General features: G+C 35.8%; 2 protein-coding genes across 2 annotated transcripts; both read left to right on the plus strand.

The window, feature by feature from the left end:
• Window positions 1-9,883: 9,883 nt before the first annotated feature.
• On the plus strand, window positions 9,884-10,470 carry LOC132704322 (odorant receptor 49b-like). The gene is made up of 4 exons (XM_060674244.1): window positions 9,884-9,950; window positions 10,002-10,094; window positions 10,151-10,306; window positions 10,357-10,470. The coding sequence occupies exons 1-4, from the start codon at window positions 9,918-9,920 to the stop codon at window positions 10,405-10,407; spliced, it is 333 nt and encodes a 110-aa protein (XP_060530227.1). The 5' UTR covers window positions 9,884-9,917; the 3' UTR covers window positions 10,408-10,470.
• A 4,436-nt stretch (window positions 10,471-14,906) lies between these two features.
• LOC132704448 (odorant receptor Or2-like) lies at window positions 14,907-17,126 on the plus strand. The gene is made up of 6 exons (XM_060674453.1): window positions 14,907-14,946; window positions 16,060-16,402; window positions 16,453-16,552; window positions 16,613-16,705; window positions 16,761-16,916; window positions 16,978-17,126. The coding sequence occupies exons 1-6, from the start codon at window positions 14,907-14,909 to the stop codon at window positions 17,032-17,034; spliced, it is 789 nt and encodes a 262-aa protein (XP_060530436.1). The 3' UTR covers window positions 17,035-17,126.
• Window positions 17,127-17,199: the final 73 nt, after the last annotated feature.

The raw sequence follows: 17,199 nt of genomic DNA on the forward strand, positions 1-17,199 counted from the left end.
TAAATGAGACACCCTGTGTATTATTGGAATTATGGCATAAGAATATTAAGCATATTAAGAATTAATTAATTAGCTTCTTATCAACTTGTTCACAACCCTTTTAGAGCATTGTTAAGAAGTCCTATTAAAAACAGTATATTAAGCTTTGCACAATGTCGCCAAATTTCGCAAAGTCTGAGTCTAAGTGAAGTGATTAAAAAAAATTAACACTAACTACTAGTGCACATTACTTACAAGTAAAATTAATAAAATTTCCTTTTTCTAGAATCTACTCTCTGAAATTTTCGTTTAAAAAATGAATGATTGCAGCATTTCAATGTTAAGGAGCGCCATCTCGCTGCCACACTAAATTGGATGGATATTATTATAAATAAGTGACAAAATTTCGTTCCTTAATAAGTTTAAATATCGTACGGATGTTAATTTTTTTTGGTAAAATATGGGTCCTAAAATTCTAGATCTCCAGATTACACCATACTTTCACGGATCTTCGCCTCTGTTTGTTTACTTAAAAAACACTTTTTTTAAATTTTCTGAACTCCAATAATACGTATTTTTTCTATTAAATAACACCGCAGACTTTGTACATATTGATTGATCGGTTCAAATTATATTTTGACATATGTTATCTAAAAAATGCCCATCCAGCATTATATTGAGTCTTAAATTAAAATCTGCTTCTTGCAGTTTGTTTGTACTGGTGTGAATTTAAATAGCTTATAAGTGTTCATTTTTAAACATGTTTGAAGTGTGGTTCGTCTTACGTCTACGTTTGAAGCAGCAAAATCGGGTGGAGGTCTCTAGAGTATTTTCAAAATACAGAAGAATATCTAGCTGCATATTTTCATCCAGAACCGTGAGGCTCCTACTTTTGTTCAATAAATTTGTTCGAAACTACTGGCATATTTTGGAAAATATTTTTTTTCTTGGCAATCGCGTATAGGAAAATTTGGCTCTATATTGGCTGAGAGCAAGAGCCGGACTTTTGTTATTGGCTAATTAATAGGTCAACTCTTTCCTCCTTCGTATACATTATAAAAAACAGACTCAACAACGTAATAAAATTAATAAAATAAAGACGAAATAGTGGAGAGAAAACTACTATTGTTTTCAAAGCTGCGATGAGTATGTGGAAAAGGTTAAAATTAATAAAATCAATTTTGTGCTTGTGTCTTTCAAGTATTTCAAGTCTTTCAAGGCTTCTATAGTTTTTTCAAAGACATGTGGTCTATATTAATAAGAATATGAATATTTTTTTTAAAAAAATTCCATTTACGGATCTTCTTTACAAGATTTTTAAATTATGAATCTAAAAAACGGTAAGTTAGAGACCCGTAGTAAAATGGGAACAGTATCACTTTGCGAAACGTGACAAAACCGCGTATTTTAAAAAAATATTTTAAATTTGATCATTGACTAAAGAAAACTATTATATAATAGAGCGAAAGAAGTTTAAAAAGTTAAAAGGCAATCCAACAATGATCGTTTAAACATAACCCGAATTCTGAAAGTGATCGCTAATAAGTTCGAAATGGCGCATCACAGACCCATACTCATATATATCGTTGAATTTGTCTTTGAAAGGACTATGAAAATGCAATTCAAATAAAATTTAACTTTGTTTTACCACTCTCTATATAAAAAAGTGACGATTAGGAAAAAAATAAAGGTCATTTTAATAGAAACAACTTTTGTATTTAAATTTTTTTTGTAACTCCCATATGTTTCGAGATAAGGTATAGGCCCCCTGTACATTATTATATTCGTTTTGCTATTTAATGCATGGTATAGTTTTTTCACGGACCATATGAAACAATAAAGATGATGATTTCGCTGAAACGTGATCTTTATTTTTTTATATCCCCTTAAAAAGCACCATATCCTTTTTTTTAGTTGCCTCAACACCAGATTATGAAACTTTTTTTTCTAATTTACCCGTTTTCGTATCTCTTACAATATTTTTTTTAATGGGCCAAAAATAACTTAACCATATTTATCTCATAATAACTGGGAATACATTACCGCAGTATTAACTACGTCAGTAGATTTTACAAAAAACTATGGCAATGCACTTTTACATCTTTAGCAAGTTAGAATGAAACCGGAGATAGCGGGGGTGTCCCAACAGCTAGACTTTTTAATTTCGCTCGTATCTTAGAAACCGAAAAGCGTAACTCTCTATCTTTAAAAATGAGCGAGATACCATGGAAAGGTATCGAACACACTGTACAACGTGTGAGACAAAATTTACCGTTAAGTACTCTAATGCAAGTACGGGAAATTAAAAAGAGATAAGAAAAGCTTCAACCCAACCAACTAACAAACCGTAGCACCAATTCCCAAATAAAAATATAAAAGCTAACCCGAATCTGCGAGAGGAAACTAAATTCTGTTCCAATTCGCCGCCGCCAATCCACTCCCAATCATTAAGGACGCGTAGAAGGATTCATCCGACCTTAGGCTAACGAAAATTGAACATCCAAACGAGGCGCAGTGATTGTAATTCATCTTTAGTTTTAGGGGGAGAACCTTTATAATCCTCCCTAAATTATACGCGTTACGCTCTATAGTTAACCTTCTGAGGGACCTACGTGAGACACAAGCAGACGAGTTAAATTGGCCGATAATCGGGATCAGAAGGAGTGTCGCTGGTTAAAATGGATGTTTTTTATGCCTCCGATATAAAATACTAATCCCCCTAAGAACGAGGGAGATTATAGTGTCTATTTTCTTATAAAAAAATATTAAAATAATGTTAGGTTTCCGTCATGAAAAATTCGTTTGGCTTTGTCAGCCAATTTTTTTTTTCGGACTAGATTTCGTGGTAGAGCCATATTACTTTCATATAATATATAATACTTACATTAGGTCATGACGAAAACAGTGTTCCAAGTGGAAGTTAAACATGAATTTCAGTAAAGCAAAAACACCAATACCCAAACATAAAAAAGTCACATTGTATATCAAATATCGTGCAACGACTGTGACGGAGTGTACATTGGACAGACTAGCCAACTGTGCACGATAAACAGACATCAGCAGCCATATAATGGAGAAAACACATACTTTTAACTTCGATGACACAAAAATAATTGCTACAGAACCAAACACACAAAAGAGGGAAATAATTGAGATGATGCATATTCAAAGAAATAAAAACTCCATAAACGCGAAAACCGACATAAAACACCTGAGTGAAACCTATTTCGAATTGTTAAAGTAAACCATTTTAATGCTCAGACGCTCCACCGTGCATCAGTAGGTCTTAAACTTAACACAAACGTACACTCTAAAAAAATAAATAAATGAAAACTAAGAGGGAAAAAAGGCATCAGACACAATGAACGTTTATTTTCCACTACTATTTTTGAATCGTACGCCAAAGCAAGAACGTTATCTGGTTTTGCAATGATGTATGTTTTGTAATTAAAGAGAAATATACTTTTCCACAAACAGCGCTAATAATAGACATTTAAAAAAAAATTATTTATGAATATGGCTTAATATATGTTCATTTGTTTTTGTAATATTTTACTATTTAAATTCGTATGTGTCTACTGTTTAACATGCTTAGTGTTACACGTTTTATTTTTTGGTATGATCGCGCCTTTTTTTTCTTTGTTTTTGAGAAAGACCTGGGTTGCCGGTTGAAACGTCAATGACAATTACAGTGTTTTAAAATTATTCGTGTGTTTTGTTAACTGCCTGTAAAAAATATACTGCTTGAAACTAGTTGCGGATTAGCATAGTCCCTACTTTTGAAAATTATACATGGTGGCCACTCTTTCAATGGGATTGTACGGGTAACTTTTAAACTATTAAAGATGCAAATTAGCGGAAGTGGCCAAGAAATATTTAAGTTACAAAAATTCCATCAGTTTAGGACTTCCATTCTAGCATATTTGTTTCAAACTTTGAAAGTGATAAGTAATACAAAAGGTGAAGTGATCAAACTGGGTTTCTTAGAAATTCAATAGTCTTGTCTGCAAGATGCCTGAATGTTTATTTGCTATTACCATTATATATATTGCAATGTTATAAACTACGCTAATTTTACTATTTACATATATTCTGCTGCGGTTGTTTATAAATAAAACTTGGTGACGTTTCACCAATCATCCTGTTGGCTCTTTCAGCTCGTATTCTACTCTGCATCTGCTTATATATCATTGGCAAAAATCTGAGTCGCAGATAAGATTGTTTTATTGCTTATAGATGTCTATAGAATTTAGTTTTCTCGAATAAGATTTGATGCTGATGGGTTTATTTATCGTAATCTTAAGACGCTTTCATGTTCTTTAAGGGCAGTTGATATATTTTGGTCTGTCTGTCTGTCCAATGTGTTCGTTGACACATATGCATGGAATGCTGTAAACTCTGTCTTTGACGGATAATGTTTTGAATGTAAGGAAGGACAACGGTGGACTCATTGTCTTTGGAAAGTTGTGGTGAAGGGTATTTTGTGATGGAATGTTTAATATCTCCAGTGTGGAAGAGAGAAGAGCAGTGTTTCAGGTTGAGATTGTTTTACAGCTCTGTAAACAAGAGAATTGATAACCGAAGGTTTTTGGGCCGGACGGTGATGTGACAATGCATTAAGGTATCGGTCTGTGGGCGTAGGTGTTCTGTGAACAGAATGACCCAACATTAGCTCTCTTTTTCTATTGGTTAAAATATCTAAGAATGGAAGAATATTATTAGTTTCTAGTTCAATGGTAAAACTTATGTTAAGGTGTATATTGGTATAAATAGCCAAGAAATTCTCGGAGGGATTCTTGATCATATAGCAAAAGTACCATCGATGTAGTGTTTGCATAAATTTGGTTTTAGATGTTGATGAGGGCTTTTTTCTCAAAGTCTTCCATAAATATACTTGGGATGACTGCTGATATTGGAGAACCCATAGCTCTTCCCGACGTTTGATCGTAAATTTGAATTTTATGTAAGTTTCGAATATCTACTTAAAACTGAGAGTTAGGGTTCTAGAAGTTTCAGAAATGGAACTAAAGTACGACTTTTGTTTGTTTTTGTTCGTAAATTTGACCGTTAAAAGACAAATATGATCCAAGCAAACAATTTTCAATTAAGATAAGAAGGTTTGATTCCAGAATCTCGGATTGTAATATTACTGAAATAATGTTGAGAGTTTCAGGAATAGAGATTTTAGTAAAGATTGATTCTATATTGAAACTTAACTTAATTTTGGATCTAAAGCAATTGATTTTAATTGTTAATAAAAGGAATTTATTTTGCAACTATCATTTTTCCTTGTAAAGGGTATTATTTTGCTAGAGAATATGTTGGAGAACGAATAGTGTTGACAATATCCTAGGTGTACTCCTGGTTTGTGAATCATAGAGACGAGAGGGGTCAATTAAAACATCTTAGATATGCTCTTCTCTCTAATAATTTCCACATTAGAGATGTTAAGCATTCCATCATTAAAGACAATGAGTCCGTTAAAACGAGATTTCCGAAAAAGGTAACATTCCGTTTGACATTGCAGGAGTTTACAGCCTTCCATGCATATGCGGCAAAGAATCCATTGGAGAGACAGAAAACGAATATAAAATTTTATTCAATAAAACTAAAATTCTTGCATTCTTGCGCGACCCTTGACCTTTCACCTATATTTGAATTAGTTATAGTTATAATTATATATAGTTATAGTTGCAGTTAAGCTCTGAAGAAGTCAAAAGCATGATTATCGAAACGTCAGTAAGTTTGACACAACCAACGTACGAATAGTCCAGAAGATTTGTAAATAGTGTTACCGTAGCCTGTGAAAGTTACTTTAAAGAAATAGGTTAATTTTATTATTAGTAAGGGGTGTTTTTTTTTCGATGTATAGAACCTTAAGTTGCAATAAAACAACGATGGATTTATCTGAAAAATAAACTTGTGGCATTATATTTTAAATATGATTTCTGCCATATGACCGCCACGGCTGGCGCGGATGTAATCCAATCTGGACGTCCAATTTTCGATGACTTTTTCCAACATTTGTGGCCGTATGTCGACAATAACACGGCGGATGTTGTCTTCCAAATAGTCAAGCGTTTGTGGCTTATCCGCATAGACCAATGACTTTACATAGCCCCACAGAAAGTAGTCCGGCGGTGTTAAATCACAAGATCTTGGAGGCCAATTCACAGGTCCAAAACGTGAAATTAGGCGGTCACTAAACGTGTCTTTCAATAAATCGATTGTGGCACGAACTGTGTGACATGTTGCGTCGTCTTGTTGAAACCACATCTCCTGGACATCATGGTTATTCAATTCAGGAATGAAAGAGTTAGTAATCATAGCTCTATACCGATCACCACTGACTGTAACGTTCTGGCCATCATCGTTTTTGAAGAAGTACGGATCAATGATTCCACCAGCCTATAAAGCCCAAACAGTCAGTTTTTCTGGATGTAACGGTGTTTCGACATACACTTGAGGATTAGCTTCGCTCCAAATGCGGCAGTTTTGTTTGTTGACTTAGCCATTCAACCAGAAGTGCGCTTCATCACTAAACAAAATTCGCTTATGAGAATCGGGAACCACGGCAATCTCGTTTTGGGCCCATTTGGGCACTATTTGCAAGCGTTGTTCAGCCGTGAGTCTATTCATGATGAACTGCCAAACCAAACTGAGAATAAATCACTTGACATCTGTTAAATCAGTCGCCATCTTGAACAGTTATGCCAACTTTAAGTTCTATACATCGAAAAAAAAAACACCGATTACTTCATGTCTAATGGATATTACAAGCAAATCACCCGTAGGAAACGTAGCCACCAATATTAGATTTAAAATGAACTTATTTTTTATAGGAGAACAATGCAATGCAATGTAAAATTTGAAATGAATGCGAAGGAACTACTAAAATCAAAGTATTTGGTTTTAATAAAATATTTGCATTTCCACCGTATGACAATGTATCTATAAATAGGTGGAAATTTTGTCTAGTCATTAATTTTATATTTTTTATTTATCATTGGGTTGTTTTCCTGCTCGCGTAGTTAACAAAAAAAAATTAAAAGAATTTTCTTGCAAGCATGTATTTCTAAACCTCTAATCATGGGACCTATTTTGGTTGATTTATCGGCAATTTGAATAACTCAATCACGCGTTGTTTGCAATGAAAGGAGAAATAACGCCTGTTCACTTTTCGGTTGTGCGAGGGAAAAACGGTCCGTCGATTTATTTGATGACGTTTGTCGGCATGTGGAGGGAAAAAATAACAAATAACTGTGTGCTCGTACAATTCTTGTACGACTTATATTCGATTTTACTCCAGATAATTTACGAGTCAGCGGTTGTCTTGCTAGGCGTAAAGTTTGGTATTACCTTAACGGAAGACTTGGGAGCAGGTGTTCCTTTCTCTGTAGAAACGTGATTAAAACCTATGACAGTTGCTTGTCTATTTTAGCTTTAGAGATTTTGTCGAGGTTAATATTCGTCACTCTCATCGTCGCTAAAGTGCTGCGTTGTCAGTCTCAAAAAATTCGCTATTTGTTACGCCTTGCGTTAACCAAAGAGGCATTTATTAAAGCCAGCGAAGATCAAAGAGTTAAACTGATTTATCAAAAGCACGTCAAACATTGTCGCCTGATGGTGTTTACTATCATGATACTAATGTGCGCGGTGTTGGGTTATTTCCTTGAAACTGGTGAGTAATGTTTCCCTTAAAATATTTCCGAGTAAGATTATTTTTTACCCTTCAATAATGAAATATGCCTAGAATTTTACGTAAGTTTCGAATATCAAAAAAACTAACCAAAACTTGTTTCGTTTTCGAAATAAAGGGTATCAAAGTTTATAGAAAATTGAAATGAGGTGGCTTTTACTTGATGAAAATCCATTTATCAAAATATATAAGAACTAAAAGTTCAGATTTTGAAGAAATTATATATTTTTTACATGACAATCGATTCGACAACACCGTGTCTTTATCAAATGAACATTTGGTTATATATATATATATATATATATATATATATATATATATATATATATATATATATATATATATATATATATATATATATATATATATATATATATATATATATATATATATATATATATATATATATATATATATATATATATATATATATATATATATATATATATATATATATATATATATATATATATAAACTTTTTTTTTTAATTATTTATTCAAAAACCTTTTATCTCATTTTTCTATAAATTTTGATACCCTGTATCTTGGACACAAAGCAAGTTAGGATACTGGCTTAAATTAAAAAAATATTTTTTCTTGGCTTGCGCTGAATTCCGAAGCATCCCGTATACGTTAGTGATGAAAAGATCTTCTAGATTCCTCCTTGACGGTTGTTTTTAAATCGAACCTGCTGACGTTTCGCAAATCACGGTATTGGCTTCTTCAGAGCATATCACTAAAACAGTTTGAGTTTTGAGCAGAGTGTATTTTTTAAAGCTTATTGCGCTGAAATCTTGCCTTGGTTTCAGCGACGGTGAAAACAATTCAGCTTCATAAATTTCAAGGATCCAGCAACGATACATTGGATAAACAAGCATCTGCGTTGTGTTCACTTTGTTTTTCCACGGAGCCGCACAATCGTTATCCATTTCGTTCATCCTTTTTTTAAGGTCGCAATTGAAAATACTTCAGTACCACTTCAGAAACTTTGACGTTTATCCAGTTGGTAGCGGAGACGCCTACATACAAATTGAGGATGTCGCTCAGCGTGCTTTAAAATTGCTAGCAATTAGACATCAAGAATTAATAAAGTGAGTAATATCTGGTTTTGTTTGTATCATCGTATCATGGCGTATTCTTTAAAATTATTTTTTAAATTTTTAAACAATTTCGTTTTTCTACTCCGTACTCTACAATAAAGAACATGCGGAAAGTGTCACACTAAGATTTTAGCTGTGTATTTTTACATAGGCACTAGTATTTACTTTAAATTTGATGAAATGTTATCTATAACAATTGCCACTTTTTTTCATTCAGAAATGTAATTTTATTCTATGAAACTGCAAAATGCAAATGCAATAATATGCAGGTGCTGATAAAAATGGAGAAAATCAATTCTAGCTATTATGCTAAATATTATATTACATTAAGAACATTACATATTCACATTTCCGCTTACATTTCCGATACTTTCCTTCCTGCGTTTAAATTTATTATTTATTATTCATTTCTTATGATTATGCTTATTTTTAAACACTGTGCAGTCATCAAACCAACTCCCAGAACTTTCGGTAGTATCTCTTGGATATTGATTAATGAATTTCTTCATCTAAAAATTGTATATTCGTCATAACCATATGGTTACGCGTAATGAAAAAAAAACGAACTTTATGTCGGAATTGATTTTCTCTTTAGATTGTGAGATTTTCGAAAACGCAAATCTAATTCAAAATTAACTTTAAAATACGTCATTGGCAATATTATTTTGTAATAGTTCTTGCCTAAATCAAACATCGTGCTTTGGAAATATCAAAATTTTGACTAGAACTTAATTGTCATTGTCATTGTCAAAGTTATCATTGCTTTTTAATTGTAGTTTTGGGTACAAACACAAAAAACAATTTTACAATAAAAATATTCTTAAACTATGAACCTCATGTCATTTTTGAGTTTTTCCTTGCTGTTCATATTTACATCAACCATTTAACTTTTTCTATTAGTATTTATCTTTACATCTTGTTCATCAAACATTTTATCGAGTTTATCCAGATCTAGCAACTATTGCAAATGCTTCTAGCTTTTCTGAGTTTCCACTTCGTAACGTTACTTTCATTTTTGATGAAGAATTCTGAGATAAAATGTAATAAAATACCAATTTTGTTTTCGTTCTAGGTGGCAAAAAGACTTAAATGACTCTTTCAAAAACCTGCTGTTATTAGAATATTCTCTGACGTCGTTCATGTTAGCAGCTGTTTTGTTTCAGATCTTTGCGGTAACTATAGATTGTGTTACTTATCTGTAACCACCTTGTGCCTCATTTTAGGAAAGAGATATTTTTTTTAATGTTCTTTACCTTTGTCTGTGTTTATCGCAGCTGTTGATACTTTCTTGGAATGCTAACGAAATTCTATTGCAAGTAATTTTGAAAGGCCTTGAACTGTTGTGCGTGATGCGATAAAGAAAATATTTCAGAGCACAGAACTATCGCAGACGCTATACGAGAGCAAGTGGGTTGACCAAAACGAAACGATTAAAGCTTGTATGCAGATTATGGTTGCCAGGTGCCTACGGCCATTAAGCTTAACAATCGGTCCGTTTGGATCCATTAATTTGGATGTTGCCATTTCGGTAAATATTAATTTTTGACTCACTTTTTCTACGCGGGGTATATATTTCAGAGAATCAAGCTGGCGTACACTTGTGTCTCGGTAATAACTGGTAAAAAGTGAAGCGATGGGATGAAAATGGAACTATAAAGTGAACTTAATGTTGAATTTAAGTATATAAATTTAAGTTAAGAACATTTCTTTTTTAATATCCTGTTTGTTATCTGTGTTCCAGAGTTACATTTAAAGAAAGGCAGCAAGGGCTTCGTATGCTACTCAATGGTACTCGCTATCAATTTTGAACTTTAGTTAGGTAGCATCACAGTATACTTATCTATATAAACTGAAGTGTATTATTTAATTTATCCCCTACTTTTGGAATTCTGTATTCAGGAGAAATGTCTCAACTAAACACTCCTTTTAAACTACCTTTTAAAAACATTAATATCGTTCCTGAAGTCAAGGGACAGAGGTTAACTCGATCTTGTGTCGATGCGAGGAGCCCTCCCTGGCTAAGGCGTCCGCTGCCTCATTGCCCCGGATACCGGTGTGACCCGGGACCCAGACCAACGTGACCTTTCTCTCCTCAGCCACCCTCTTCAGTATCCCTTTGCACTCCTTTATCAACAAGGAGCGCGTACGCACTGACTTCAGCGCCATGAGTGCAGCCCTATTATCCGAGCAGAAGAAGACTCTCCTGCTTCCGTAGTTGAGCCGAAGCACCTCTCTGGCCGCCATCAATAAAACGAAAATTTCCGCCTGAAACACAGTGCAGTACTGACCCAGAGGGACCGACAAGCTTGATCCCGTTGTCTCGCAGTACGCTCCAGCTCCGGCCAGATCTCCCATTCTGGACCCGTCCGTCATGACGTCACTCGCCATGCCCATGACCCCGCGATCCCCGCGACAGCCCTCTAAAATGTCGTACAGACCCCGATTGAAGGTTCCCTCCCTCCAGAGCCAGCAGCTCGCCAGCCTCACAGCTGTCCTGGCTGCCTCCGTCTGCACCCGATCCGCCAGAGAGGGCAGCCCCACCAGAGCCTCCAGGGCCCTCGTGGGCGCCGTTCTCATGGCGCCCGTTATGCAGAGGCAAGCCAATCTCTGCAGTCTGTCAAGAACTAGCCTTGCTCCCGCTCTTTTGGTCCCCGGCCACCATGCCACTGCCCCATGCGTGAGCATAGGCACCACCATGGTACCGTAGATCCACTGCATGATCTTCGGCCCCAGGCCCCAAGTGCCCCCTACCGCTCTCCGGCACGCCCACAGAGCTCCAAAGGCCGACCTGGTCCTTGATCTTATATGTTCCTGGAAGGTCAACTTAGAGTCCAACCATACGCCCAAGTACTTGACACTTCCGCTTGTAGAAAGAGGCACCCCATCCATCGAAATGTTGAGGTTGCACTCCATCTTCCTTTTCCTAGTGAAGATGACCATCTCCGCCTTGCCAGGATTGACAGCCAACTTGCTGTCCAGGCACCATTGTGAGAATCTTGCCAATGCCCCGTTCAGGAGCCCCTGCATCCTCCTCACGTCCGTCCCCTGCGTCATTATCACAAGGTCATCTGCATATTCCTGAGCATAGACCCCGTGTTCTTCCCTCAGAATATGCAATATCTCGTTCACCACTAGGCACCACAGGAACGGGGACAAGACCCCGCCCTGTGGACAACCCCGTGATGAACCGATGGAGACCTGCTCCCCACCCAGTCTTGCCTCGACCTTGCTGTCGGTTAGCATGGAGCGGATCCACCTTACAATGTCCGTCCCCTCTCCAGTACTCTCCACCGCCCTGCAGATCGAGTACAGGGCCGTGTTATTGAAAGCCCCTTCGATGTCAGCGAACATGCACACCGACAGCCGTCCCGAGCCCATACCCTCCTCCAACCTGGAAGTCAGATGGTGAAGAGCTGAGCCCACAGACCCGCCACTTCGGTACGCATGCTGAGCTGGCTCTAAAGGGGCCTCCAGCTCCACCAAGTCCCTCAGATACCGGTCCACCAGTCTCTCCAGAGTCTTCATAATGAAGCTGGTGAGGCAAACAGGCCGGTACGACTTCGGGTCCGTGTAGTCACTCTTCCCTACCTTGGGAATGAACACTACCTTAAATGTGGTATAGAGTGAGTTAAAAGACTATGATAACCAACATAAAAGGCCATTCTAAGAGGAAACAGGATTGAAAGAAATTACCAGAAGAATCGATTATGTAATATATATTTTTAAATATGCAGGGGTGTTTCCCGCTTGGGGATCGCCCCGTGTGTGAGGCGAGGAGCTCTTGAAGCCTGGGCGAGAAACCGGGCCGCGGTGGGCTGGAGAGTTGCTCCGGGAATGAGGTAGGCGAGGCTTATGATGGATGGGCCCGCCCTCCCTCGGACCAGGGAGCTGCTTAGACTGACCAGAAGGGAGTGTAGAGCACTAGCAGGGGCCTACACAGGACATTGCAGGCTTAGGAAGCATCTTTGCTTGCTAGGCATTGGAGACGACCCGGAGTGCAGGTGGTGCATGGAAGGGGAGGAGACCCCGTATCATCTGCTCACCGAGTGCCCTGCTTTGACATGGGCATGATTGGGAGTTTTCGGAACGGCCCTGATCGATCCGGACTCAGTGCACGGTATTGGGCTAAAGGAGTTGCTGACCTTCTATAGGAGGAGCGGCATTCTGGACGCCTTCTAGAGCGGCCTGGTGGCACAACGGGTCCATATGGTGGCCTAAGTGCTTGGACGCCCTCGAGGGCGCCCCCTTTAATACCAATACCAATGCAGGGGTGCTGAATTGGATTATAAATTAATTTTTAAAACGAGAATTACGAAGGACGTCCCAAAATGACAAAAATATATTTAAATTTAAAATATAAGTGAACCAAGCGAATTTTGTTTATGACGGTTTTCACATACTCGATTTATTTCAAGAAAACAATGAACAAAATCAAGAATGAATAAAACAAACTTCCCACTCTAATTGATAACGAAATAAACTATAGCTCCTAAACGATTTAGGAATGCTTCGTTTGAAAGGAGAGCTGATAGGGCGTCCTTTTTGCAGACTGTCCGGGAACGTTTAAAACGGAAAAGACATATATCACCGTCCGAAACAACAGACTGGAAACATCAGAATGTTCATAAATTATGCAAAGCTTTGGAAATATAATTTCGTCTTTGTTAGAGGGAAATGGAAAACGAATATTTCATGTGTTAAATGCATAACAAATTGCCTCAATTTTCTACTGCAACCCTAGTACCGAGAATAGCACTGTATTTTTTATTGAATTGTATAGAGTGTTGATTATTGAGTGGTAAATATCCATACACAGGGTGAAAAAATAAAAAAAGTTCATACAAATAAAGGTCCAGAAATGTTTAATTTCCAATATGGGTATCCAATATTTAATAAAATAACGGCTTGTTGGAAAATATTTTCATCATTTCAGTTAGTTATTTTTTTGAAATAAGCAACTGAGCAACAATTCCTGAATTAAACAAAGATCAGTATTCCTAACACAAAATAAAACATTTTATTAAATGTTCAAATTAACCAAAATTTCTTAAAAACAAATTAAAAGAGTATTAGTAGATTAATATATGAACTTATTTATATTGAACCGAAGTATTAGATCTTTAGAACAGCGTAAAATAAGGGATATACCTTATAAAAAAAATTATTTTCAAATTTCATTTTTCTCTAATAGTTGAGCATTTGCCGCTGAGGTTCTGTGCTGCATCCGAACTAGTTTTGACTTCCTGAAGATACTTCTGGTAATATTGATTAAGAAGACAGTGGCTCCATCTACTTTTAAAGATGTTCAAACAGCGAAATACGAAAAGCGTACTTGCTTGTGGGATAATTTGAGAAATTTTGTTTTAGTTCCGGTTTTTCCAAAAATAATTAGAGAAACAGCAAAACCAGTCGTGTTTTACATAAAACGAAACGCACGAAATGTCGAATACCATGTATTATATTATTAAGTTTTTTGTGTCCATCAGTTTGTCCAAAACCAACTTCAGAAAAAGTTTCGAACTTTCGGTAAAATTTCCAGTTTTAACATTAGCATTATGCTACACCCAACTAATAATATGGTACCACATTTTTTGGTCCGATATATAATTACGTCAAATATAAAACTAGACCGTCAAAATTATCCGCAGTTGACTTCCGATATGCCGACCGATACAAAACTGTTCGAATTGACTAAATGGATGTTAATAGTAAGCGGCACATATCGTACAAATTTGTTACAAAAATCTTTTATAGCAACTGCATTATATAAAATTTACTCTTTCTTAATTGTGTTTGTCTACGTTTTTTTCATTTTGCAACTTATAATCGACTTCTTAACCAGATACGGCAGTTTCACTACGCAAACAAGTAAATATATTTCTTCCGGTATTGTTGATGTCGCAAGAATTGTGTTTTTCCTACTTTTAGTGATGGAAAATTTATCGAAAACTTTATTCGGAATTCTGTTGCTCGTTAAGGTGTGGTTGAGTCAGTCTGAAAAACTTATAAGTTTGATTCAGTTAGCCATTAACGAAGAGAAAGAAATTTTTTACGGTGATGACAAAAGTTATCAAAAAATTTATAGAAATCACGTGAGATATTACTTCAGAATAACAACAGCAATCACTATGTATAGTTTTATTTTGGGCACCTACATGGTAGAAATTGGTGAGCATATATTGATTACTATTTTCTTATGGGCGTGCTGTTCAATACCGAAGCAAGCAAATGAAGCTTATTTTTTATATAACAAACAATCTCAGAAGAAAATTCCTTTTAAAATTTTAGGAAAATTCATATACCTACCTATGAGCTATACCTATAACATCTTTTACATCACAATATTCTTCCTCAATATTAAGCAGAGTTTCGCAAGGACCACAGTACGTGAGCAGCTCGCTTAGTAAAGATAACGTTTCTAAATATGTCAACATCTTTGATAATATTGCCTGAGGGGCTTCATCGCTTCGGGATGAGGAACAGTAATAATATTTTTATCCTTATGAATCAGCAATTATGCCTATTGAATCAGATATACTAAACAAGCTAGTTTTTAATTTAATTCATTAAAATTACCATAACATCTAAATGTTACTATATTTTCTTAACAGAACGCTGAAATAAAATCAGTAGTGATGCACTTTGCTTATTGAAACATTGCATATACAAATTTCCGGTTCAAAAAATAAATGGTAGTCGTTCAATATTTCAAATATAGGGGCCAAACCTGCCATATCTGAAAAATATTTGTCCTTTTATGCTGACAAAATGCATGATTTCTTTCCAGTTTTATCAAAAAAATAACACCTTCTAATTTAGTTTCACTTGCAAACTTAAATACAAACAAAACAAAAAAGATAGTCATTCCAGGCACTTCCTTGATATAATATGTGAGGCAATAGCATACCAGTATCAAGATGTTGATCTACTTATGTACTTTTTATCACCTACTTTACCTTACAACCTACTGATGATTAGTGTCAAATTGATATATTTTTTAATGGGATAGAAAAATATGGAGCCGTAGTGAATATGACACCTAAAAATAATCAAAATAAATAAGAACTAAAAGTTCAGATTTTCACGAATTTATATATTATGCCATGACAATTGTTTCGACAACACCGTGTCTTTATCAAAAATAATATATAATTTCGTGAAAATCTGAACTTTTAGTTCTTATTTATTTTGATAAATGGATTTTCATGAAGTAAAAGCCACCTCAGTTCAATTCCTAAAAATAATCCTGCATGGAAAGAGTTTACCTCATATTTTTTTCAGGCATCGATCGAAGCTATTCGTTTTACAAAGCAAATAAACATAGAAATGAAACTCTGAATAAACCTTTCTTGATGCCGCTTTGGTACCCCTTCGATAAGAACAAATATTACAGTTGGGCGTTCTGTTATGAAGTGGCAATGGTTTTTGTCACAGCTCTGTACACTTCCTCTGTATATGCGTTTATAAATTCTATTATAATATTTGCCAGGGCCCAAGTCAAGATATTGCAACACTCGTTCTCTAATTTCGATAATTACGCTGTCAAAATCAAACGTGAAAATTCAGACGATATTATTCTGGTGACGTTGAAAGCTTTCGTTATGAAACACCACAAGTTAATTAAGTACGTTAGGTTCATTTTTCGGATTCCCAGTATTTATCAGCAAATTTCAGTTGGTTGGACGAATTGGACAATTCGTTAAACGTTCTTCTCTTGTTGGAATACTCTATCACTTCGGTAACTCTGGCAGCCATCACAATTCAAATATACGCAGTGAGTGTAATACTATTTTTTTATATATTTTTGCTATAATAGTGTTTATACCTTTTCAAGGGCCGGGACTCTTTATATCAGGGCTTATATTTAACCCTTATATTTCTTCAACTGTTAATTTTGGCTTGGAACGCCGACGAAATTAAAGAACAGGCAATTCGCATTCAAAGCGCAAGCACCATTTGATTATAACTCAGTGGGCTTTTAGAGTTCAAATTTAGCTGATGCTCTGTATAGCAGCAACTGGTATGAGCAGACCCAAAAAGTAAAAGTATTCATACATATAATGATGGTGAGGTGTCAGAAACCGCTTACTCTCTCAATCGGTCCATTCGGAGCGATGACGGCAAATGCAGCCTTGTCGGTGAGTAAATTTTAACACTTGCATAGAGACATCGAATATATAATTTTTGGGTTCTTTCCAGAGGGCTAAGCTGGCATATTCCTACGTATCACTGATGTCTGGGAATAATAAACCATAATTGATAATGTTCCTTAGATTAGATTCTACTTCATCATTTAATGTTAACTCAAGAATCTTGCACAAACTGTTTTCTAGGGTTCCTATGGCATGTGCACTAACACAATCGCGTATTTTAAAAGAAAACTAATCGAAAAGTTTACGTGTTGCCTTGTAATTTGTTTAT

Source organism: Cylas formicarius, unplaced genomic scaffold, assembly GCF_029955315.1.
Source record: "Cylas formicarius isolate icCylForm1 unplaced genomic scaffold, icCylForm1.1 PGA_scaffold_7__23_contigs__length_41026272, whole genome shotgun sequence".
In the NCBI taxonomy this organism is placed as follows: Eukaryota; Metazoa; Arthropoda; class Insecta; order Coleoptera; family Brentidae; genus Cylas; species Cylas formicarius.